The sequence below is a fragment of the Anser cygnoides genome, chromosome 3 (assembly GCF_040182565.1).
Source record: "Anser cygnoides isolate HZ-2024a breed goose chromosome 3, Taihu_goose_T2T_genome, whole genome shotgun sequence".
NCBI lineage: Eukaryota > Metazoa > Chordata > Aves > Anseriformes > Anatidae > Anser > Anser cygnoides.
The window spans coordinates 8967702-8994697 of NC_089875.1; the positions used below are offsets into that span (position 1 = coordinate 8967702).

The following is a 26996-nucleotide window of genomic DNA, read 5'->3' on the forward strand; positions in this document are numbered from 1 at the left end:
ACCACTGCAGGAACCTCTACTTGTGCATATTGCCACCAAAATCCACGTGTCCTCATGGCATGCTCCAAGCATGCTCCGACTGCCAAGGGGCCGAAGGCAGGCCGAAAGGGACCTATTAATTTAAACTGAGGATGACATCATATGAAAGCACAGGGTGGAGGGATGCCGTTGATTTACTTTCAGCAAATATTTGATGACATGATTAGTTCAGTGGGTTTTAATTACACTTTGTTTAGAGGATTCTCTACTCTACACGCTATGAAAGGGAGGAGATAACCAGCATTGGACTCTGCATGACACAGATCTGACACATGCACAAAAATACTAACCAAGCGGTTCCCAACTTCTAATTAGATTTGTAGCTAAAACCAGGCCATGCAGAGGGAAAATCAAAAATACAGATCTCAGCAAAAAGGTTTTTGAAAGATTTGGAAATGTAGGTTGAAATAAAATGTAATACTATAACAGAAGGGGGAAGAAAAAGGGAAATGGAAAGCACTGGAAGTGCTTAAAAATAAACTAGTGTGTGCCTAAGGGTCATGCCTGCTGTTTCACACTTAAATACACAAGGACTGGAAAAGGCTAGCAAGGACGGAGGAAGGAAAACAAGAAAAAAGAAAAAGTGCCTGAAGCAACACTGGAAAAGGAGATGCAACAGAAGGAGATGGAAAAGAACCAAGACTCATATCAGGAAGAAAGAGGAAGCAGAGGCAGAAATGTGCCCGTGAAAGGGAGCAGAGCAGCTCAGCTCCAGCCTGCACCACACCTGCCCCGTGGCTGCAGATGTTCCCCTGTGCGCTCAGCATCCTGTGGGCAGCCTCCAGCCCCACTGACCCACACGGTTTCTTTGCTCAAGAGGCCATGTCCTGGCAGTACTTCCTCTCCCCTTCATTAAAAGGTACTGCTTAATTTCAAGGACGAGGAATTCACAGAGGGAAAACATCTCAACTTTCCATCTCTACCTCTTGCTCCCTCCTCCCATGAAACAAATAAAAACTGAAGCAATTTAAGCTGGGTGGCTTGCCAAGAATACCTTCTGCAAATGCATTCACTGTCATTATATGACAGATGTCCACATTTCCATAACGTTTCAGCTGAGCTTATCAGCCCTGAAATACTACCCCTCAGAAAACTCAGGACTATCTTCAGTTAATTGACATGTGGATGCCAGATCCTGATCTCACTTCCACCAGCGTAAGGCACGGATAGCAGCTACGCACCACGTGCAGTCTGGAAGGACTCTCCTGCTTTCAGTTATCTGGAATTATTTGCCCACGTAACTGAGCTCTAGCACAGCCCAGGGAGCTGTAACTGGGATCTGAATCCATTGTTTGGTCCTTACATATTTTCTTAATTATCGCTGGGTATCTTCATTACAATGTGCACCGCATTCTACTCTGGCTGCAGCACTGGCCATACTATCGTGCAGCTTTTTGGATGTCAGCAGCAAAACAGCAACGCTGTGGCTTCGTGTCCATTTCGAGGCAGCCGCAGAGCCCTGGGCTGCAAGAAGCCGTTCCTGCCCTACTGCCAGGGGGCACTACTCTGGCCTGAAATTCGTCTAGCAGAACTGAAACGTCACTCAAATCCTTCTGCCTCTACGCGCTGCTACCCACACCAGTGCTTGAGAAGCACCAGCGCGAGCTGCGTGCCATGCCCCTTGTCTCCCGGCTTGGCATTCTCACCAGAAGACCCAGCTGCATACCATAAATCTTGGAAAGGATCTGTTTTCCTGCACAAAAACCCTATTTGTGGCCAGAAACTGAAAGGGTCTGGATCACATCTTGTTATATGCTATCTGGGAGGGAGGAAAAGAAAGGAAGAGAAGAAAAGAACAGCTAATCGCTGCCCTCACCAACAGAGCATACCTACATCCACCTGTTGCTTCTCACAACTGCTAACCCATGTTTCTATGCTATAAACCATCACCAGAACAACTCTGTAGCATGGGAAGACAAATTGACAGGCTTAAGTGGGTATGTGCATTTTATACCCTTCCTATTACCTGACCAAACTAAAATATTGGCTGAGTGGTGGTGCTGCACTTCCCCTGACAAGGAAGTCCTTCAGTAGGCCAGAGCCAGCTGAGTTCCCATTTGAACAGTGATGGCACCACTTAAAACCATTTCCTCTGGAAATGTTCTTGCCACTAAATATTAATAAAACCTTTACACTAGAGCTCTGTGGGGTTTTGAAAAGAGAAGTGATGTGTATGGGTCGAGAGAAGCAAAGCAAAATAAAGTAAAAAAGAACCACGGCAACGTGCAGATGAAAGGAGAGGTTTACCTGAAGTAAGTGTGCCGGTGCATTTTCATGGGTGACATGAGCAGAAAGGGGGGAAAAGAAAGGACACAAAGCAGAGAGGAGAGAAGAAAAGCATAGCACAGGCTAGGAGCTGCCCCCCAGCAGCCCTGCACCTCCCGCGGCCCCTCGATGCCACCACTGGTGCTGCGCCAACAGCCGATGGCACTCTTACCCGGTGACATTTAGAGGCACCATGCTGTAACTGAGTAAGAGCTGTGCCAAAAACCTTCACCAGTTGTGCAACTCGTCACCTATTTTCAGCTGATTTGTCAAAGCACTTGGTTTGGCTTGAAGCCTAATGAGCTCCCATTCGTCCCATTCAGGGGAGCAGAACCAGCGCCAGGAGCTTTTGCATTTCCACCCCGTGTCCCTGCCTCCGTGGCAGGGCCCAACAAGCTGATAGCTGGTAAGGGTGGTGGTCACAGGGATGACAAAGCCCCAGAAGGAACTCATGCAAAGGTAATGCTGGCATAATGGAGTGCCAAGTCAGAATAAGCCTGATGTCTGCGTTCCTTCCTCTCCCCAAAGCAATGACTTTCTTCAGGAGGAACAGGGAGTAAGGTGTGCTAGGCAATGTGAGCCGATGTCACTTGTTATTCCTCAAAACAAGTGTCTGGAGACGTCAGGAAACTTCAGCACTCTACCTCAGATCCTGGTGCCAACAAAACCAAACAAGACAAACTCCAACCTGTGTATCTAAACCAAAAAGCAGTCTGCAAGCCTTGGCCACCCAGTTCTTCCCCTGCAAAGCCCCACAACAATCATTTTGTGTTTCAGTTTTCACGGGCTATTTCACTATTTTCACAAGCACTGCTTTCTGGTTTTGGCACCCCATCTAAGGTTTCCAATGAACTCAACATCCACAGCGTGGGTGTCCCAGTCTCTGGCAAGATCAGGTAACACATTTCATGGGGCTCCACCTGAGCACCTCAAGCCCTAGGCAAATAAAACATGAGGTCACTTGTAAAAAATTTTGCCCACAGAGAAACGTTCTGCACAATTTATCCCCCATTGCTGTCCCAGACCTAAACGAAGGCTCAGTGGTATTTTTCACGCAAGTTTGTTGACATTTGCCCTGAACACCTTTCTTGACAAGAAAATAATATTCTTTATCACTGAGGATTAGCCTTTGTCTTTCAACTGAAGACCGTATAGGTGTTAATAGCAGACACTTAGCTATTCTTTCTGTCCTTCTTTTCCAGATCAACAAATGAGGGCACAGAGAAGTTACATAAATGGCTTGTGGTTGCACAGCAAGTCAAGAGCAAAACAGGAGTAACAGAGGCCCTTCCAATTGTCATACTACAGGCAAGAAGAAAACTTGACTTAAAATCTGCCCAAGGGGAGGAACTGGTTAACCCGGCTGAAATCTACCTAATGGATTGGCATTTGGGCTGATACACATCAATAAATCTGAATCAGTGGATTTTACTTCTTGCTGCATTTCACTTTTGTCTTGAGTTTTACATTCATATGACAGTACTTTAAGTTCAATAAAAAGCACTTGTGTTCTTCAGACCAGTATCTTCATTTAAATTAGTGTTTGATTTAAACAACATGCAACTTTTTTCTTCCAGTGGGCAACTTCATTTGGAGACTTTATGGATTTTCCTAGGGATTACTTAATGAAATATGATAGAAATACGCACTGTTATATATGCATAAAGATATATATAAAATTCTAAGTGTCTTTGATTCACTCTTACAGAACTTCTACATTTTTATTTTTAAAAACATACCTGGAAAACCTTTAACTTCAGATTTGCTTATTTATCTGATTTAATTTCAGACTTGTTTTTATGTATCTAATATATTCTTCAAAATATTGCTAATATAACTCAATTATTATTAAAACGTTTGTTTTTTACAGCAAAATATTTTGGTTAACTATAAAAAACACTGGATATTTCAAATAACAAGAAGATCTTGCAATAAAACCAGAATGTAAGGGCCCTGATCACTGTAATTTTCAACGCTTAAATTAATTTTCAACTATAAGTAGTGGCTTCTAGTGAACTTTTCTTAGCAAGGTATCAACACCTGCAAAGGAGAAAAATGAGTGAAAGTATTGTCACAGTCTTCAATAAATACACCCCTCAGTCACAAGCAAGATGAACAAAAGATGTGAGTGCCTTTGATTCCCCACACACTCAGCCTGAGTGTTCAAATGCAGTAACGTTAAATGACCCGTAATACTGATTTCATCTCAAGCACGCAGACTCAGGCATTGCTGTCTAGCTGCCAGCTACTGTTCCCACCAGCAGAAGTCACCCACCTGGGGCAGCATGCGATTTTCCTCCTCCAGCTGTCTTACTCTTGCCTCCAGCTGCCTAACATAGGACAAGGTTGATTCTAAAATCAAAAAGAAAAAAACTCGTATTATCCACATAGATCTGCTTGTGTATCCTGGTGTCAGAGCCTGCACCGCATTGCCTCGTACGTACAGCAGATTCCCTCTCAGATACCTGATAATTTTCACCTCTGCTCCTCTTGAGAGCAGTGTAAATAATCCTGCCCTCTGTTCACTGTAAACCTCACTGACCTGCATCAGGAAATTTGGTCATCACAGAGAGTGACTTCCCTTGGATACAAGTATTGAAAGATCATCTCAGTGTTTCCTTCAGTGGCCTTATTTCCCTCTTGAAAATGAGTCACACTTAGTCTGCTTCTTCCCAAGAGTAGGTCCATGATCCATCCCTAGAAGCAGCTGAGAGCTTTCTTATCATGCATTTCTTGCATTACGCAGAGTTTCTACTATTAAAATGCTGTACCTAAAAGAAATACATGCCTGAGAAAGTAACACATGCTGCCTGTAAGAGAGAAGATCTCTCCTCTGTCCAGAAGCACTGCTGTGACTCTCCTACCTCCTTGCACATGGCTGGCAGCCCACCATGCACTCACGCCTGATCCGAGGAGCCCCTCAGCCTCTCCGAGATGTCTGTTCTGTTGATGTATTTGTGCTCATACCACTGTGTAAACAGTAAAATTGTACTGTTGATGACCAATGCTGTGGAATCCACAGCTATCGGGGCACTACTGTCCCTTGCTACAAAGCTGCACAGAGCAGAGCTGTCATCTGGTTCAAACAGGCAGAGGAATTTGGGCACCGCTTTCCTCCGATGCCTAAATCACCATGCCAGCCTGCCCATAAAGTTAAAGCAGCAGGAAATGAGGTGTCGTTTACTGCTCTTATGAGGCTGCAGTAAGCTAAAATATGCACGTCCAGATAGTGCATGGGAATTTACGCAACAGGAAAACAACACAGGAATTTGTCAAAAATGATTAATACACGGCAAGGCACTGGATTAAAAAAAAGCACTGTATAACAAAAGGCAGGGGTAATCTGAGGCTCTGTGTGCTCTGCTGCAGAAGGATTTCCATAGCTGGTGATGGGTGCATCTCCGGAGAGCCACTAAGCCCCGTTTGGATGAGCACTTAGAAGATGAACAGCTTATTCAATTAACTCCATACGACAGGGTCCCTCCCATCAAATCCGCCTCCTTCCCAGCAGCAGCACTTCTGGGAGGAGCTGCAGAAGTTCCTTCGCTATTAGGGCCATTAGCAAAGGCAACAGCTCCCAGCACATCTCATCTCTTCTCGCTGCTCTTTTCCACAGAAGATGGCTCCTGTGGAGCCACCTTTTTGGAGGGGCTGAAGTACGCGCTCTCTGTGGCACAAGCCATCTCTAAACCCACCGGTTACATGGCTGCTGCCAAGGTAGCTCGGGCCTGGGCTTCATGCTCAAGTCCAGCTTCCCAGCTGTGCCCACCAGCCCTCTTCACACAAGTCCCCATCTGCACCTCTTAGTTGTTTTTGTCATTTTCTGTTACCATTTATTAGCCCTCATACAGCACATAGCTCTCAGCAAAGTCTGCCTCAGTTTTGTTTCTTCACTTGTGTGGTGACAGTCTAGAGCTGAGGTCTCTCTCTGCTCCTCAAGTGACACTGCTGTCAGGTCACAATGTCCCAGTGCCAGTTCTTACCAGCTGGGGATGGGGTACAAAATCTCCTCGCTTGTTAACCCTTCTAAAACATGAAATATTTATTGAAATCTTTTGTAATCTGATTAAAACTGAAAATTAGGTCAGCTACTAGAGGCTTGATCTAGCAAATCCTTATTTATGTGAGTATTCCTGACACAAACTAAATGCATATATATTTCAGTATCTGTTAATATATTTATGCTGTGATGCTATGAGCTTAGAGGAAGAACTGAACAGAAAAGGCAGCCAAGGACATAAGAGATGGAGGAATTGAAAATACAGTGAAACACTGTCACCAGTGAAGGCAAGAACAAAGTTTCAAAAATAATGTTGCATCTTAGCAGTATTTATAAGAAGGACTATATGATCCAAATTCTTAATCAGCCTGGACACCAATAAGGAGCAATAAAGAGCAAATCTTAAAATTGCCATTCAGGAAACGGTTACCTGGTGCCACTCCCATTGTCATTCCAGGCAAATTTCCATGGGACAATTAAGCCAATCAAAACTGAAGCAGAATAAACTGATGATAGCAACACTTCAGCTCCAGCAGGAATACGTATCTGAGCTGAAAACAAAGGTCTCCCAAGGGGAAAAGAGTACAGAAACTTAGCATCACATCCATAACAGTAATGTTATTTTACAATAAAGCATTTAATAAAGTGCTACGAAGTGCCAGGCATTCGCTGCTCTGAAACATAACCTGCACAAACAAGATGATTTTTAGCTGATGTCATTAGTCATAAAGCTTTTGTTGTATCATTCCCCAAACAGATTTATCCAACATCGCTCGTTTTCACAGAATTGCAAGTACACAAAAGCCCTGCCTTATTTGCAGATCGCACACCAAGCCATAGGTATGCTTGCAGATACTTACAGATACACCTCCACACATACACCTCCACACACAAGTGTGCTGAGCTTCTTCTGCCCACAACACAAGCAGCGAGGAACGTCATATGTATTAACAGCACCAAAGCTCAACTATTATGTTTTTGAGTGATGGCACAGAAGCTGTCAACTACGTGGAGATCGAACACATCTTCATCAAAACAGACAAACAACTAACTTGGGCCAACATCTAGACCAGACCTGACCACAGAAACATGATGCTGCAGTAGCCAAAGGACCAGTTTCACCACCTGTGGGCTTCCTGGCTATTATTTCTGCTCTTTCCCATCTCCCTTTGCTAGGCACTTCTGCTGAAGCAGCAATTTTGAACAATTCCCACACTTATGAATGGATCCCTACCAAGCAAACTTCCCTACTTTAGCTTCCCATGCTCTGAGTATAACTGAAAATGTGATCGTTGGCCAGTGCTTCATTCCAGGGCTGAAACTAAAATTCCTTCCAAAGTATTGCACAGACAGTAATATCTTGCTTTTAGGAAAATTCAGCGACAATCTGCCCTTTCTCCATATCCATCATTCTAACAGCTTATTAGAGAACATCAATATTTACGTAGCTGATTTCTTTTTCTGTTGACAGCCACACTCTGGAAGCCAGTAGATATTTTTAGGTTATGTCAAATCTTATCAAACCCTTATGACGCTGCCAAGGGCATGTTTGTGCCTTGGCTTTGCCCATTTTTGTGCGACTGCGCCTGCTCTCAATCTATCAAGTAATTCGTAACATTCTTTAAGCTAGATTATCCTCTGCTATTTTAGAATGGTCGAGGATGTCACACGAAACTCTAGGTTTCTAAGGATGCTTTTTTTCCCCCTGGGTTTAGGTATTCTGTTGGCTTTTGTTTTTTCCCCTATTAAGGCAGTGTTTAGAAAGTGCTGATCCCTTGAGCAGTGCTCATGCGTTCAGATGGTGGAGTATGCCGAGTTACAGAAGCAGAACGCTATCAGCTAAAACAGACTGCCTTACCAGGGCGTCTACTACTAACCACCAGTGCTGCCAAATAAGCCGTCAGTTCTGGGACAGCAGGCTTACACAATGTTATAAAAAATGAGCTTCCTTTAGGATGGCACACGTATTACTTGAAGAAGCAAGGTCCTGTTTTCCTCTAGATACGTGGTGCTCCCTAACGAGCCCAGAGTTTTCACTGGGAAAGTAGAAACCACCACTGTCATCACTGGGGCAGGCACCATCATAGAATCTGTGCAGAGGAGAAGAAGGATGCTGTGAGCACGTTTTTATCACGTAGGCCTGATAGCCCAGTTGGGGAAAGTGATGCTGGGCTGCGAGGCAGCATGCTCGGTAGCTGACAGGATAACCAAGCCGTTCATTTTTCTGCTGTTTATGTGGAACTGCGTACAACAGATAACAAAAGAGCATAATGGTTATTATGCCACCTTCTGCTTCTGTCTATTACAAACCAAACAGTACATGACAAAACCAAATTATTAGCAACACTAAAACATACTGATGTAACTGGTAAGCCAGCAGGCTTCGGCTCTCCCATATTCCCCGTGCCAATGACTGACCCAGAAGAGCAGCAGCACATTCCCTCCACAGCTGGGACCGCAGCAGGGCCCAAGCCCCCAGCTTCTGCTGGCTCCGTCCTTGTCACCCCGTGGCTCCTGCGCCAGGTACTTGCATGCCCTGGGGCCAAGCTGCGAGCTCTGCGCTCGGGGCAGGTCTAAGGGAGTGGGCAAGGAGCTGCTGGGCCCACAATCAATCAATCTCACTTTTCCAGCTTAGGGCATCTTCATGTTAGCACAGTTTTGGTGTTGTTTTTTTTTTTTTTTTTCCAAAAACATTGCTGCCTCTAGCCTCTGTTTTCAGATCCACAACAACTGACCATGGGGTATCCGCAGACCTTTTGATCAACTCTAAAGGATAAACCTGTCAGTTTGCATGAAGCGACTTGCTCCATGGATGTTAAAAATGGGTAGAACCTTTTAACTTTGGAGACAAGTGGTAATACAGTGGATAAGCAAACCACACAACCCATAGGAAACAGAGAAAATCCTCCAAATACCTGGAGGCTGGAGGTACTGGGAGAGAAGAGCACTGCTGTTTGTCTATGGCCAGTGCAGATGGAAGATGCTTGGCTGGACAGACGGCGGCTCTGGAGAAGCAGCAGCCGGTCCTTACATCCTCATGGCCAGAAAATGAAAAAATATGATTTCACGAGAACGCAAACACCGTCTCGCTTCTGTTAACGTCAACATCTTCTGCTTCAACTGGCTCAGCTAATTTGGTATTCATGTTCCTAAAGGAGGTCACCAGAATCTGGAGAGCTGTCACATCCCGATACGCATATTTTAAACACACACGGTATAAACGAGTGAAACTGCCAACAATTTGCCTCAGCAAAGAATTTAGCATGTTATGTATAGGGATACTTTGATGTATGGCAATGAAGGTTCGGTTCAGGTAGACTCAGCTTCGACACAGTAAGTCATTTGCTGTCGCTGCCCCTGCACTGTGTTGGCAGTTGCATATCAAATCAGGTTTTGGTCGTTCAGATCCACACCCAGCATCCTGCGATGAAAACAAAACAATCTTTCAACAAATGGAAGATGAAAAACAAGGCTGTGCAAGGACTGTTCTAAACCCTCCTGTGATTAACTGACAGCTCCGTACATTTATGAAAGGGTTTCCATGCTAACTGGGGAGTAGATTCAATGACACGTGAAGTATCTCCCTGTCCTATAATTCCTAGTCATCTGATTTAATTACTTCAATATTAATATTCATGACTGAAACTTGTTATTACTGCAATCCATCCCCTTTCAGCTACTTTGAATGTGAGAAAAACCCCACTAATGGCTTTACCCTAACTCACCTTTCCTCCACCTGCGTTTCTCAATGGGTGAAGCTGCTCCACATCCACACTAACAGCGTCCAGCCTCCAGCACTGGCACACGGCAACTTCTGAAGGTCATTTTTAGCCCTGTCTGCTCTGATTTTCTGTTGTGGTTGCACACTCAATAGGGATGTTACGTAAGATAAGTGCTGGAGAACTTCTTATTAAAGAGCAGCAGAATTCCCCTGCAGCCCAGCAGTATTGGGACTAGTGCTGTCACATGGACAGAAAGAAGGCAGCCTGGGCAAACTTTTCTGAAGCTCCAGGAAAGTTTCATGCCAGCGAACATAGCAGTGTGAGCACTAGGACAAGGTTTGCATTTCTCACAACTGCTGCTGTCTGAAATTCTCCCACGCCAAGCTGAGACTTCCTGCGATTATGGATCCAGCCCTTCCCCACTTCTCCCTGTAATTCAAACTACAGCTCACTGAGCTTAGCTCATTCACTGAGTATTTCAGAACTGAATCCTTGCAAACAGAAAAACGCATACATGCTAATTCAACATCCAGAGCGCAGTACTACCCCACCACCTCATTTTGTTTCTCAGACAATGTGTGCCATGTTTCCCCGTTTCAGGGCACACTATACATAGGCGTGCTAATTATGATATCTCTGTACCAGCTATTTTTACCCAGATTTCACATGGAAGTAGTGTTTCCTGATTTGCAGCAGCTTTTAATCACAGATGACCTATTTACTGCAAAAAACAAATACTCCCTGTTGCCTTGAGGCAGCCCTAGCCATGCCTTTAACGATTCCTTGACGCTGCCTGACTCAGACCATCGGGGTGTTCGCGTTCGGCTGGATTTAGGTGCTGCTTTGGCACAGCAGAGCCTGTGGCTGTAGCCAGCAGGTCGGGGCCGAGCAGGCTGTGGTGCAGGCATATCTCACATCAGGCACAGGCATTGCTCTGCTGCAGTAGCACCGGGGGCTTTGCTCCTGCCAAAGTCACCTGAGGAACACCCCTAAGGTCACCCAAATGCTGTCTGTGACAGAGCTACTGAAAATAAGGGATTGGCTTCCGCTTAAGAACTTTGTTGATTTATTTTTGCATTTGTTGGAGGTTTTGTTGCATGTTTAGCTTTGGGGTGTAACAAAGCTTGCAGCTGAATCTATTTCCAAGAAAGCTCCAGTTTGAAAAACTCTCCCAGAGGATTCAGCTGCAGGAACAACTAAAAATGACATCAAACATCAGACATCAAACGTCTCTAAAGCTACCCATAGCACTCTAGCTAACAGCTGGATAATGCCGTCACGCTAATGGTCTGCTGTAACACTAGCCTTGGTTTGTTGTTTTTTTTTGGAAACTAGAGGTGACAACGACAAAGCTTTTCTCCCTAGCCAGCCTGATATCCTGTTAGCCTCACTTCAGCCTGTGCTAAATGCATTTGCCATGTTATTGATGAAAACTGAGAAAAATCAAATCCATTATGCTATTACTGAAACTTTTCCCACCGGCTGGTAGCTTGCTCTCGCATCGATCTCGTGTGTTTGCGGCCGGTAAAACCGTCGTGGGCTCCTCTGAACTGCTTGGGTTTGTACCTATGCCCCCGCGCTCCCCGTGGCTCTGCAAGCGCAGCACCAGGAGAGGAGCAGGGTTTGGTGGGCACACAGACAATGAGAGAAAATCCAAAGCTTCCCAGCAACAGCCATGTCTGGGCAAAAGACAGAGGACCAGGCGCTGAATACGTGCGCTGAAGGACCCTCAGCATCCCTGCAGCTCTCCACAGACGTTCACGGGCACCCTCCTGAGGGCAGAGAACTCGATTTTTCAGGCCCCAAGTCACCAGATGTCAAAGAAATATAGAATGTAGAAAAGTTAGCTTGGCGAAGAATTTTAGCATTGACACAGTAAGCTCTAGTTAATAAATTATATTGGCTTCCGCTTACAGATCTGTGATGTAGGCCAAAACTGAAAACTATGTCGGCAGAAATTCCAAATCAGGTCAAACCTAGGAATCCTTTTTATGCTCATCTACTTAAGTCAGGAGGCATTTGTCCAACCTCTACACTCCCTCTTCACAGGTTACTATCTGCGTGACTCAAAACCAAATTCAAATGATGTCCATGAGAGAGTAAAACCAGGAACATTCACCGAACCTAAGCCATTGCACAAACAGCACACACACTTTTCTCTAACTCTTACTGTGCCCTGAGGCACCTCTGTGTGCAAGTGAAACCAATGGTATGGGTTTACATGGGGCAAGTTGGGACGGGGAGGCAAGGCTGGCAAGGGTAAGGCTGCCTTGTGTAAGCCCAGCACAGCAACGGCATCTCCCCCGTGCAGGGCGCTGCCAGCAGGCCTGGCCTTCAGGGGAGAGGTACCACGGACTGGAGATCCAAGCAGGCAGGACCCAATACAGCCCCTACCTGGGAGGCTGCTGACTCAGGTACAGGACAAGCTGCCGAAAGGGTCAGGAGCCTTTTATGCTCACTCACAAACTCAGACCTGCAAATTGACACCTGATCAGGAAACATGCAAGCACTTACAATACTGTTTGGGAAGCTCCTTCTTAACAGCTCTATACAGCCCTAATATAACCATTTACCAAACTTTTTGTGGCTTCTCCTACTTTTAAGCATTCTAAACCACTCCTGTGCTACTATAATCCGGACGGCACAAAGGCTTTGATAATGCAGCATGCTGGACAGAGTAGCATTTACATTTAGCAAGCGCAGGAGGGATAATAACTGTCCCAACCAAATGAAGAAATCAATTCTATAACCAATGTCAGAGAGGAGAAGGAAGAGGAAGGAAGCAGCACGCACAATGCCAAGACACTAAATTTAGACCAGCTCTTACTGCTGCTCTGCCAGTACCCAAGGACAAAGAGCCTTCATATCCCACATCGCAGCTCACCCAACCTAAACTGCAAAATCAAAGTACATGACCCAAATGACAAGTAAACTTACACTAGCAAAGTTCTGCAGAAACACCCCAAAAATACGTCAAGCTGCATGAATTAACCAGGTAAACTAAGGGACTAATATCCCCAATATTCTCACTATTTACTTTGTCTCCAAACTACATGAAAAAGTAAAAATATAAAAACTAAAATGCTTCTGCCATTTGATCTCAATCAGTGCTGAAGCAGCAGAACAGAAGCTCTCTCTCCCATACGCAGCCATCTCACCCACAGCTTGCAGATACCCACAACAAGCATTACGGTCCTTCATTGAGAAAACCAAGTCCGTATGTGGTCTGTATGCCATAAAGGAGAGAAGGAATTCAACATGCTTACAGAAAGCCTTTATTTGTAACAGGAGACCTCAGATTTTTGCCACCATATTGTGGTTGTGAAATAAACATATCCCAGTACTTCACAAATGAGGAGGGACATCATCATTATAATGATAAGGTGCACCACTATTCAAATACACATACAAGATACACGTATTTGGTAAATAGTGATTAACTGCAGAGATGTTCCTCTGTGATGCTGGAAGCCCTGACTTCGATTCTCAATTGCAGAATGGAAAAGGAAAAAACATACTATTTGTGCTTATTGCCAGAGCTGTAAACATTTCCAAGAATGCCTTACTAGCTGTGTTAAAAGCTCTGCCAATATACAATTTCAGATCGGAATAGTGAGTCAGACTTTCTAATGAGCGCTACAGCCAGCCCTGAATCTCAGAGCCATGCAGCAGCCTCCCTGCAGCCTCAGCCTCAGCCTCCCACCCGCGGCCAGGTAGCGCCCGAGGGACGGCACCACGGAGCCTGAGGGTACACACAGCACCCACTGCTGGCAGGGTCAGACCTCTTGCATAAAGGGCACCTGGGAACAACCAAAGTGACCAGAGGCTCCAGCTGTGCAAAAGCCAAGCCTGCAAGGGTGCACAGGCATGCTTTGCTAGAGAGACTGGTGTTCTAAAAAAAAAAAAAAGGGGGTGAGGGGGGTGGGAAGAGAGCAGGGTGCTCCATCTGACTGAAAGATAGACCAGGGAAGAAAGAGAAGGCTCTGCAGAACAGCCAGCAGAGGCAGGGAGGAAGCCCAAGAAGGTACCCTGAAGCCGGAGCACAAGGACCGGCCAGGGCCTTGTTGACAGAGCTCCTGCAGCCCAACATCCACCCGTGCGAGTGCAGTCACCTTGAACCACAGCAGGACCAGGATCTGATCCTCAGCAATCTGATGTTGTTCATCAGCCAATTCCGGCAGCGCTACCACTTTATTAAGCAACCTGAAATGTCAGCGTGAGCTTCCCTTCAGCAGCCCTAATTCTGTAAACCTTGAACGTGGGACACCAGAACACCACGTTTTCTCTGGAGTACTACAGCTTAACCAGGAATATCATGAAGAGGCTAATGGAGTGTTTTCACTTTACTACATTTCCAAAACATTTAGAGAACTCAAAGACACCTCCAAGCAGCCCCAGACAGAAGTAAGCCGTGCACAGAACAGCCTCTGCCCTTGCTGCCAGCGCCCAGCGAGGCCGTTAGGAAGCGCACTACTCCCTCCGAGCCGCACCTGTGAAACATATGAGGGGATGCTACGTCGCGCCTCGCCCGCTCCTTTTGTTAGCTTTCAAGTGCCATTTAATTCGGTTTGGATGAAATCAGCCAAATAGAGGAGGTACTCTAGAACATGAAAATGGTAAATAAATAACTGCGGTAATTCTGCAGGCTCTCAAATCACCTGCACCTCTCATCTGGCACAGAGCACTCTGTTCAGTCGTACAGCGGCTCCGACATCCACGCGGAGCTTTGAATGGTTCACATAGCAGTCAAACCTGAGAGCTCTCACAGCTGCTTATCTACATCATCTGAACAAAACACAAATATTTCAGACAAGGTCTCCTCTGGTTTACTTCCCGATTATTTCACTAACGGGAAAGCAGTTTACGTACTTCCTCTCCTCAAACACAAATAATTGAGCACAGCTTTTGGTTACGCAGGCTGTTGGAAACTGCCAGGTGAGAAGGAAACCCCGCTGAGATGTAGGCAGAGCAGCTCATTACCAGCCCTGGGACCCCAAACACGCTGCTGTGCCCTGCTCAGCACCGCGTCCCCCTTCTGTTGCCCACTATAGCAGAACGATGAGACAGACCCCAAAGGTCAGCGCTGCATGTTTGCGTGCGCACCTGTGCGTGATGGCATGTCTTTATGTTTCCTTTCTGCCTGAGAGTTATCGGGATTTCATCCAGGCCACATTCCAAAGGCTGGGATGTTAGGGTTTTTGTCTTTTTTGTTGCTGTGTGGTCGTTTTTTTAATAGGATTACAAAAGCTAAAAGTGTGCTCCTTCAACAGGCCAAAGAAAGAGAAGAAAATACTGACATCTCTCCCAGCAGCTGCAAAATAGGAGTGTATCTCCTGAGACTTTCCAGAATTAAGACAAAAAGATACAATTATTTTCAGAGTCCTGTGCAATAAAAGACCTATGTGTCTGTAAGTATAGACTGAAAGAAAGCTACAGGTAAAACAGCTGGGGGGATTACAAATCAGATTATATTACATATCTGTGGCCACTGCAATTCTTATTAAAAAGACAACTAAACCAGACTACCTACTATTACATTACCCTGGGTGAGCTCAGATACCGTGGTGCTGAGGGCAAGGAAGGTAGAGTAAGTCCCTAAATGAGCTGTCAGGGTAGCTGCTGTAACAAGATGCAGACAGCATCCTGAAATTTCTGAAGAGAACTGAGAAATACAGACAGACTTCTAAGGTTAGAAAAATGCCATTGAAACAATGCAGTCCGGCTTCCTGCCTTGCGGAGGCAGAGGAATTTCGATAATAATCCCAGGAACGCCCAGTTTCCTTTTCTCTGCTGGAAGTGGATATGGTCAAAAGAAGGTTTTGAGCCTTTTCTCCTACCTAAAATTTTGGCAAAAATGGAAAAACAATCTGACCAGAATTAAGAACAACATTCTTCATGGGACTGGGATGTAAATGTAAGACCAGACCAGAGTTGATAAATTATTGCAGAAGGTTTATATTCTCCATTTCCGTGGCATTATGAAGCATGACAAGCAGTTGCAATCCATCTGCATTACTTCCTGCCATTCATCGGGACAGCCCTGCTTTCACGTCCACGGAAACAGCAGAAGACAACGTATTTTGCCCAACCTCTATCGCTTCGTTTACATCACGCCGTGCGCAAGAACTCAACAGTAACTTCCAGTCTTAACGAAGACTTAAAAAAATCTCAAAGCATGGGGCAGGAGAGCAAAAGGAATCTCCTTCCCTCCTATTCTCTTAATAGCAGCGACAACGACATACTGGCTCCAGGAACAGCTGACACACAAAACAATTTCTTCCTGGAAATGTGCCAGAAGCTCAGGAAAATTATAAATGTGCCTTTCCTGCAGCATAAACACATTTCAACGAGGCTCCGCAGTAAGGGCAGCGGCAGCAGAGTCATCGGGCAGAGCAGACATTAAAGGTTCCCTGCCCCTCTGCTGCACGCTGCCTGTACAGCCCAGCTGGCCCGTGCTCCCCAAGACAGCAAAGTGCCTTTCCTTGGGAAGCTGCAAGCCCCTTCCCTTGCACCCTCAGGGCCCAGCACCGGCAGAAAGTCCCAGTGCTCCTCATCAGACACAGAGTTTGGTATCCTACAGCACTCGGGCAGCAAGTGGAGCAAGAAGAGTAGGAAGGGGAACTGCATCTGCTTTCTTCACTATCTTTCTATGTGTTTTGTTTTGTTGTCATTCTGTTTTTTTTTGGTTGGTTGGTTGGTTAAGTCCCATTGTTACTAACAGGCAGAAGTCCAAAGGCAGCTGACACGTCCCTAAGCCACCATGGGCTGGAAAGTCACAGTAAGTCAACATTTTTCCCACCTCGATATCCCCTGCTTGCACACCTGCTTGCTACAGACACATCTGGTGACAGAGTCCTTCCAGCTCAATGACTCGCAACACTCCCGGCTTTCTCCTCCACTCCTTGTCAAGGGAATGCTTGCAGCGGCAGCGACGCGGCTGGCTGAGTTTTGCTGAGCGCATTCGCTGCATGGTGACCAGCAGCCCGGCTCCACAGGCAGCACAGGAAGGATTTACGTTGTTTGGGACAGCAAGAAAAGTGCTAGGGCAGCAGACCACACGTGGCGACCCAAGGGAGGTCATTAAAAGGCCACAGACTCTGGACTTCTCCCTAATACCCATTCCAAGGGCAGCTTCCCATGATCAGAGGAAGAGGAAATGCCCATGCTCCTACACCAGCATTACACCAGATTTAGCCAGGTGTAGGACTTTGGCAGCCATGGTAGAGCCTGTACATAACCAGAATTAGGGCTTCTGGGCAACACGAAACATTTACCCCCGTCACCTAAACATCAAAACTTTGTCCAGACACCATCTAACCATGATGGAGTCACGGTTGAGGACACTACTTTCAGCTGAATGGAGAAGAAACACAACATACAGCAACAGCTCATGCGTCCCTGAGCTTCACACAAAAACTTCACAAGTGGACACCAAACAGGGCAATGGTCCTGTTCCCAGGGCACTGCTGCAGGGCAAGAAAGGATCAAAGACCACCTGTTTATTCAAGACTGGTCACTGAACAGACACCAGCTTCTTTACAAACAAGGCTAGTAATGAACAGAGCCTTTTGTCAGCTTCCAGATCTGCCTGTTGATGGTATTCCATTTGTTGCCACAGACACAGATATTTTGATCAAAATGCTTATACTTGTGTTAAACATGAACATGAAGTCATTGCTCTGTCTTAGAAGAATATGAGATTAAAGGGTCAGGTCTCAAAGAGATTGAATCCTTTGGTTAAAAAAAAGATTAAGGGAAAAAGCTCGCGCTTGGTTTTGAAGGTTTAAGAAGGGAAAAGAGAAAAGGAAGGAGGCAGAGAGACGGGAAGGAAACGTGACCTTGATTTGAACTAACGAGTGAGACAGATCTCTTATTGTGGAAGTCAGAGGAATGCAGACCTGCTGGGAAAAAAGTATAATCAGAGGAAATAAGTAATAATCAGTAAACTTATTTTCAGAAAATCCCCTTATCTTTATGCCTTATTCTTAACACGAACACAATGTTTCTTATGATACAGTAAAGAATTCCCAGTAAATGTAAAGAGAAGTGATTTTTTTTTTCTAGATGGTATTCTTCAAGTCATCCATTACCTTCAAAGAAAGTCTACAATCCCTTCAGCATCCAAGCATCTGCTACTAAACATGTTAAATGTTGGCAATAGCCAATTTTGTTTCAGAAATGCTGACTATGCAATGCCACATCCTGCTTTTCGTTACCTCACATCAAAGCCCAAATAAGACCCACTGCTGGTGCCACATAACCAGCTTCTTTCTTCAGCTGCCAACTAGGTACATTTCAGAACTGTAAAATAAATACATTAAAAAAAATTGAAAGTGTTTTTCATTGAAAGCTCTTATGACCTCACATTCATTAAGAACCATAATTACTGCAACAATAGTCACAGTACTGCCAAAAGTGACATTTCACGATGTTTTCTTAAAAATACTACTATTAGCATACAGGGTATTTAACAGACCTAGTCAACAGTGTCAGAGACGTAAGTTGGTGATTCCTCTATTACAACTGAGTTCTCACAGTAACACAGAAAGACGAAAAAGAAAACTATATATATATCTACACACACAGTCAGCAACCGCACAATGTGTTGATGACAAGCATTAGCCAGACCTAACCTCTGGTATTTTGATGAGTACAGCTGAAAGATTCACATCACGTTTCCAAAATCTTTAGTCAACGACACATCACTGTTTGATAGAGTTTAACACACTGACCTATGACTAATGCAGGACAGTTTCAATTTGTCTTTCAATATTAAAAATATTCATGAAGGGGCAAGATGTTTTTCCAAAGAGTAAAGACTGAAGTTCACCTCCTGCTGATTTTACATTTATTTATTTCTATTACCAATTTACAAAATCTTTCATCTTCATGTCATAAGAACATTTGCTGATTCAGATCAATGTCTTTACAGGAAAAAGGGTATCTGTTTTTTTGATTCAGGTTTGATAAATATAAAGGAAAAATCACATTTTCACAAATTATACAGGAAGTATTGATATACTGGGGAAATGTCTTTGCAACTCCTTATGGAGATCTTGGGGATCACGTATGAAGAGATTTCACATGTCATAGAAAAGCTTCCCTATACTCTGGAAAAAAGAAATCCATACTGCATATTCCAACACTTCTCAAATTAAGTTATTTTCCCTGTTGAAATAATGCATTATGCCCACAGAACCTACAGTTCAGCCAAAGTCATTCTGTTCCTAAATCAAAAAGACTTGAATCAGCAGTGTCACACACTAGATTGAATCTGCCGCTAATCCAATCAGATACACCACTTACTTTGCCCTACATGTTAAGTATGCACACACCCAAGCAATTAAAGACCACATATTTCATTAAATAATGCTGCTTCATAATTCACAGTTAATGTCTCAGCACAAATTAAAAGGGAGTTTAAATTCTACTTCCCCTCGCTGATGCGTATCTCTGACCGGCTGCTTTGCCACCCTGGCAGGGTGTATTGCCACTAATCGCTTCCGTTTTTACAGTGCACTAAAATGGGTCGTATAACTTTCGAGATGACTGATATCAGAGCAGACCCAAGCTCCAACACAGCGTAACAAGGCACAAAACACGAGTCTCACCCAGCCCGCTGCTGCTCAGCTGGGCGCAGAGGAAGGGAAGGAGCTACCTGGTGCCACAACACACAGCCAGGGAACGCAGCCCAGCCAGCAAAGGGGAGGTGATCTGCACTCCTGGCAGAAATGCATGGGTAAACAGTGTATTTGTGGACTACCTATGTTTTTATTAAGGGTGTATATTCATATATATATTTCAGGAAGGCTGTTGCAACCACCCTCTGCAACTTGGCACGAGTTCAAATGCAACCCATAGCTCAATAGGACGTGTAAGCCCCAGCAGAAGCAGGACTCCTCTCTTGCAGAATTTACGTATTAACCTATTTACATACCTAAAGTGAAGCCCAACACGAAGGACAGTTATTTGGACTCCCTGGCACCTCCTTCCCAGCTGTAAAAAGAAACAACTTAGCAGTTGTGAGCTGCAGCCTCAGGGCAGAGCTGGGAGCAGCTCTCCCAGGACCATCTCCTTCCCTCTGCCAGCAAGCTACAATCTATACTATTGGATCGGTAGGTATTTTCATCGTGCTCAGTCATTTCCCAAATGCTAGCCTTTACCTACTAATTGTAACTTTACATTTTTACCAGCAATTGGTTTCACCTACGGCTCTCGATGCTACAGACTTTAAGAGACTTTAAACACTTTTTACCTAGAGCATAGTTTAACAGAGCATGGTGAACTGTTTCATACTATAATCAAGTCTTCTTGGCCCTGTGAACTACAATAGAAAAGTCAATCAAGCGTAAAAGAAATTAGGAATGTTGCTACTCAAAACAACCAAATTTTACAAGTCATATTTCTTAACTGCAAGATTATTTCACAATTGTCATTCATTTGTGCTAGCTTCTCTGTGAGAAGATTGCAGAAAAATTATGTTTATTTGAAATGTCACCTTTAGCAATCTTCATACCAAGTTCAATAAGCTCATACCACATTAAATTGAAAATCTGTTGAATGAAAGATGAGTTTGACTGAACTGAGGTTTTCATAATGTAATAGCACATAATCAAAGGCAAGATTGCTATCCCCAGCAGAAGAGTCTCTAGTAAAAAAATCTGTTTCATGCTAACAAGATAGGTTAATTATTGTTTCCCCCTATAACTAAATAATAATAAAATATGTAAGATTTATACAGTTTTTACTCATTACACTGAAACAAATGATATATGCATTTTTAAAATGATTTCTCTCTTCATAAAGGCAATGGTAAATAGCAAATCTTTCTTTCTCAGTTTTTTCTGTTTACTTGAAGAAACTCTCGCTAAGGACCACAATGAAGTCTTCTGACTTTACCCTGTTTTCTCTAATGCAGGTGTCTCACAGTATCTAGACTGAGAAATTAATATTTTCCTTACACCGTGATTTCCTTACATCTTCAGATCATCCATCAACACAAATGTTTGCTTGAACACTTAGAGATATGCCAACAAAAACAACTGAAAGCCCAGGAAAAACAGTAAAAGTGGACATATGCCTCCATGTCCTCAAAATTTTACTTCCTACCATCTTGTCAAACATTTCTCTTGTTTGACATGTTTATCAGCTGGATAAATATGCATGTTGTCAAATTTCACACACAGAAGCATCATTTTGACCCTGCAGCAGACATTCACATTGTGTATTTTTGCAGCTGGGGAACCCGTAAAAGACAAATATGTTTTGAAAAGAGGCAGGAAGATTGAGGCTGCATGAATGATGAGTTTGGTCTGAAGATTTATTTAAGTAAAGCACGCTTTTAAAAAATAATAATAAACCAAACATTACATTCAAATGAAGTTAGATCCTGTCGCAAAGAAGAGTCAAAGGAGAAGTTTCAAAAGAGTTTAAAAAAAAAAAAGTCCCGTTTCCGTATGTGCCATTCATGGCCCTTTTCAAAGTTCTAACATACACACACAGAAACTTCTGAATGTTCATATAGCTATATTTAACCTCGTAAAAATATGTACCATTCAATATTAGTATGCTGCAGATCTTGTATTTGCTGTGAGAATAGCTCTACTGCCAATTCCCATGAATGAATTCAGCATTTTACAGAAGTATTGGATAATCAAATATTTGACACTGAATACAAACGGATTTTTCATAAGAGTATTTTGAAGATCTGCACAAGATGTTCTTTTAATTATGCCAGCCTCAGTCACACGATATGCCACTTACCAAGAGGAGTGGCGCGTAAGAGAGCGCTTATGGATAATGCTGCTCTCTCTGCACGCCAGCATTTTCATCCCAGCATTTCCACGGTGCTTTCATTTCCATCCAACGGTTCTCTCTCACATGTAAAACCTGCCACATGGCTGTAAATTTAGGACATTCAAGGGTGGATCAATGATTTTAGCAAAGCTAACACAATCGGAGCCAAGATTATTTTCCAGATCTAGTTAGAATGCTTTTTCACTCTGAAGGCTTAATTTTGCTGCTATTTTTCAGGTTAATACTAGTGTAAGAAGGGGCTGTACTGCGCCATAACGTGGTCTGTTAATTCTTTTATCTGGCCTCTCATTGCCACTTTTGCTGTTTTGATCGTTTCTCTGTGTTCCTTGCAGCCAGCCACTGACCCAAGAGCCATTTCTCAGGGAGCAAAATTCTGCCCAACATGGAAGTTTTAGCTTGAAAATTGTGCCACTGAGCATTGGACATGCGCACAGATCGAACACCAGCAGCTGATGAGCTGTGAAGGGGTATGTTGGGCGAATACCCTCTTACCTATCTGCTCCAACCACGTCTGTCTGCTCTGCTAAGGAGCAAGAAGTAACACTTCCAGACGGGAGTTACAAGAAGCCGTCATGCTTCTTGGCGTTACACTGTGCAGAAGGAATAAAAGGAGAAGGAAGCCATGAAGGACCTCCTTCAGTGCAGCTCAGGGAAAAACAATGACTGCCCAGCCCCGCCGCATGTCCCTCTGTCCCACGCATGTCAGGCAGGCTGAGCCGAGAGCACTGGGACTGAGAATGGATCCCCACCATTCAATGCTTCTTTTCAACGCAGAATTGCCCACATCCCTCCCTGGGGCCTCTCCCCACCTCCAGAGAGAGCACTTCTAACTCCTCAGCTCATTTCACTCACTGATTTACCACCCTAGGAAGAAAGCATTTATGGAATTTTCCTTTAAAGGCTTCTACTTCTTACAAAACACAGAAAAAAAAAATAGCAGTTCCTTCAAATGACAGCAGAAGTGAAGTCAGAGACTTAAATGATGGGAGGCTGTCCACTCAGCTGCCCCAGAGGATGTGCTGCCAGGTCAGGATCTGGCTGCAGCTGCACCAAAGCTGCCTTGCCCACGGCCACTGCACCTTGGACAACAGGAACCCAGCGGAGACGCAGCTCTTCCCGAGGGAGGAACCTGACATGCTCAGCCTTGAAGCACCAAGTGATGCTTTTTAAGAGAGACATAGACGTACGTGCACCTGCCACAGTGTGCCTCTCCTGCCTACATGTGCCTATGGTTTCAAGTTAGATTCAGAACAGATTTAGACATCTAGAGCGGGACTGAGGTGGAACTCAAGATGACTACATCCCAGGCTGTAACCTTTCCTTTAACTGCACTGACTTGGGCTCCCAGAGCAGATAGAAGAACATTAAGAAGCGAATTCCACCAACACAGAACAAAACTATTTTACCCGGCAGTACGATTCGCGTGGTCCTGCCACATCACGTACGCTGCACTTCTTCAGGCACCTTTCCACCGCCGGACCACCTGCACTTGGCGCAGTGAGAGCTCAGCAACTTGGTTTTCACTTCCAGTTATGCAAATATCGTATACAATATACACAGAGTTGCATTTTCCTATACAGCTACTACATTAGTGATTGCTGCAGGCACTGTAAGAGGAACTCCAGCCTGTAACGAGAAGCACAGCCCCACCAAAGTGACAGGGCCAAGGACAGGGATCACAAACTGCCGCCAGCATCAGGAAGCGTGGGTGCTAACCCCCAGCTGATGCATCTTTCTGTGCAAGTTGCAGGACCTCTTCATTTCCCTGTCAGAGGCAACCGCTGCCCCGTGCTCCCTGTCATGCAGAGCCTGGTCCAGCTGAGCTGCAACACTGGCTGGGGCAACATGCAGGCAGCGAGCAGCCATGACCAGCTCCCTAAGGAAGGGCCTGCTGCAGCCAGCCAAAATTCAACAGCCATGCCTCAGCCAGCAGCCAAAGCCCAGCTGAGGCTAACAGTAACTCTTCCACTTCTGCAACGATTCATCTAATGGGCACTTTTAGATCATAAATGCTGTACGTACCCACTGTAAATGCTGCCATCCATTGCAAATCCAGTGCAAATGCTGACAGGAATTTGTTGTTTAATAAGTTATGGGTCAGATTTTCAAAGGCAGCCAAGTGACAGCTCTGTTCCCATTAAGACCAGCAGGGAAGACCCCTCCTGAACTGAGTGGAGTCAGATGAAAACTTGGAATTTTTTACATCTTTAGTTACATGGAGATGTAAAGGCTCACTGAAACAAAATGAGCATATAAGAATGTGAAGTGCTTAAACAATTCTGTAAATTTAAACCTGCGCAAACTTTGCAGTTTCCAGGTATTTCACAAAGTCATGAAAGATGTGAAAGCCAAGAGGATGAACAGAGAGAACTGAAATTTGTGACTGTTTCTTAAATCCAGATATAATGCATAATGACTGAGTCTTAACCTTGCCCTGAAGTATAATACATGACAGTACAAGGTTTCTTATGGAAAAGGTAGCTATATCTTGTGGCAGTAACATGTAAAATTTAAATTACATGAATAATTAAGAGGAGATTAATAGACACTGTAAATAAATAATAAGTTGCATGAAAACAGCATCACATACTTTTTTAAAAACCCTTAACAGTGCAGTAAGCACTAAAGCTCTTACAGGAGACAACTTTCACCTTCACAACACAGTCTACCAGTTTCTAGTAGTGCCTTTAATGCACTAGCTACCACACATTGGAACTGCAACACTGGGTTTTCTTAAAGATGACTTAAAGTAGCAGTTCTGCTAAACATAAGCAAGGATCAGATCTGCTACCTTTACCTCTGCTGAGCTCATTTTACTCAGGACCTGATCCTGCACATGCACTCACAGGTGCGATTCAGAGCACGAAGGTTTAGCTGTTTATCACAGCTCCCTGAACAAAGCCCTTTTCCTCAAGAAATCCCAATTTCTTTCAAAAGCATCTTCTAGCCATGGGAGGATGCAATCAGAATGCAATCCTGAGTACCCAGACATTCAAGTACATCCAAGATGCCACTCCTCACAACATTTGGGTCAAGGAGTAAGGGATTTCCAGAAGTGTCTGGGAAGCTCAGCCTCTGCCAGGCTCCTGAACCCTTTCAGCCCTTTGATGGAAGAAAGCCGAAATCGCTATCTACCACTCTCACAGAACTAACTGGACTCCCATGTGGCAAAGGTAACAGTTGTAAGAATCGTATAATAATTATTAAGTAATAATTATTAACTTCTTGCATGAGGATTTACACTGCTGTTAGGTAAATGAGGGGCACTTAGAAAGCAGTGAGACCTGCAGACTCATAGCTGTTTGCATGCAGTAGCTCTCAGCAAACACTGTCTGCTGTACATTGTGATGGCAGAATACATTACAAAGCATCTCGTGGAACAGACAACATCTGGAACCAGCCATAGCTCCAAAGAGCCCTAGGTGGACAGAAATCTCTCTGTTTCAGTGACTACCTTGTGAAAGTCTTTTTCAGACCATCAGGGCATCTCCCACCCGTAGCTGCGTTCCCAGCTGTAACCTTAATGATGAAGGCTTCAGAAGCAGCACACCAGTATTTCCAGTAAGCAAGCCATCGCCCTCCCCTGCTGCTGTCCTACACAAAACTGAAGCAGGAAAAGCCCCTTCTGAGGTGCTCACACAACCCGACAAGCAGTTAATGGAACAGATAACCTTGCTGCCAGGCCCTGCCAGGTACCTCATGCAGCAGATCTCACCTGAGAGTAAACGTTTCCGTGTTTGAGTTAGAAACCTCCAGAAATAGGACTTCAAGATTATAATTGTCTCATTCCCTTGGCTAATGTGTTAGTCTAAAAAGTAACTGCAAAAGAGAGCTCTATTGCCTGAGGTGAAATTAAAAATAAGGATTCAAGGCAGGTAAGGTAAATGCAAGAATGTGTATGTATAATTATTTAAGAGACCCATTTATTCCGTGCAGTTGTATTTTTCCCATAACATTCCATTTCTCATCATGCATTATTTTTAGAATTTTTAGAATTAATAGGATTTGATCATATTTACAGTGAGATAATCCAAACTGTAGAGCAGTGTCCATATCTTTAAGATACTCACTAACCCAATATTCCCAAAGATTTCTCAGGTATCTGAACGGTATATGGATTTCCATACAGGCCACAGGCCAGTATGTGAATACATATAGGCCTACAGGCCAGTCACTCTCACCTCTGTCCCTGGAAAGGTCTTGGAACAGCTTCTTCTGGCTGCCATCTACAAGCAATTGGAAGAGAAGAAGGTTATGAGGAGTAGTCAGCATGGATTCACCAAGGGGAAATCATGCTCGACCAACCTCGTAGCCTTCTACAATGGCATCACCACCTGGGTAGATGGGGGCAGAGCAGTGGGTGTCATCTACCTTGACATTAGCAAGGCTTTTGATACTGTCTCCCACGACATACTGCTAGAAAAACTAAGGAAGTGTGAGATGGACGACTGGACAGTAACGAGGGTTGAGAACTGGCTGACAGGCCAAGCTCTGAGGGTGATGTTTCCACAGTCTTCTGTAAGTTGGATTACCCTTAAAAATTGAAAATAGGAAGATGCAGCCTTTCTAGGTCTGGTTTGCATCAATAAGAACCCCTGGTTTTGAAGATGACATCTAACGGCGAGTTGCATAGTGGGGCCTTGGTCCTTCCAAAGTCCACAGACTTAAAAGTTTGCGGAGCGGAAGCTTTGCAGAACTGTACGAACACTGAAGATCCAGTTCTGCAAGAAGCTGATGCAAAAGCTACCTGTCACTGGGGCGTTTTGGTGAGGAAGAGATTTGTATTCTCACGGTGGATGGTTTTAACCGAGTTTAGTCCTGTGGGCTGTGTCAACAGAACTGGCTTTGGTTTGTACCCTTTCAGGACACTGAGGACCCAATTTCATGTCTGTGGGCAGCACGGCAAAGCGGGCAGTGTACTCAGTGTCACCAGGGACAGAGGAGGGATTTATGGATGGGCAATGTCAGTGTGCCCTGCACAATGCCGCTGCCACCTTGCTGGAGCAGTTTGCGTGCTCCTCCGGTCAAAATGTGCCTCTCGGAGGGCCGGGGGGCAAGGCCAGGCAGAGCTGCAGGTGGTGTCAGGGAGGCCTCATCGCTCCTGCGAGGCACTGCGCCAGGCCTCAGCCCTGGGAGGCCGGCACCGCCCTGCG

At 44.6% G+C, this 26996-nt stretch overlaps 1 protein-coding gene across 12 annotated transcripts in view; it reads right to left on the reverse strand.

Moving 5' to 3' along the window:
- CCDC85A (coiled-coil domain containing 85A) overlaps positions 1-26996 on the reverse strand; it is a 211361-nt gene that overhangs the window by 10993 nt on the left and 173372 nt on the right. For all 12 annotated transcript variants that reach the window (XM_066995436.1, XM_066995434.1, XM_066995435.1 and 9 more), the window contains one exon: positions 4580-4656. In XM_066995436.1, coding sequence (XP_066851537.1) covers positions 4580-4656 — 77 coding nt within the window. The remainder of the gene's footprint in view (positions 1-4579; positions 4657-26996) is intronic.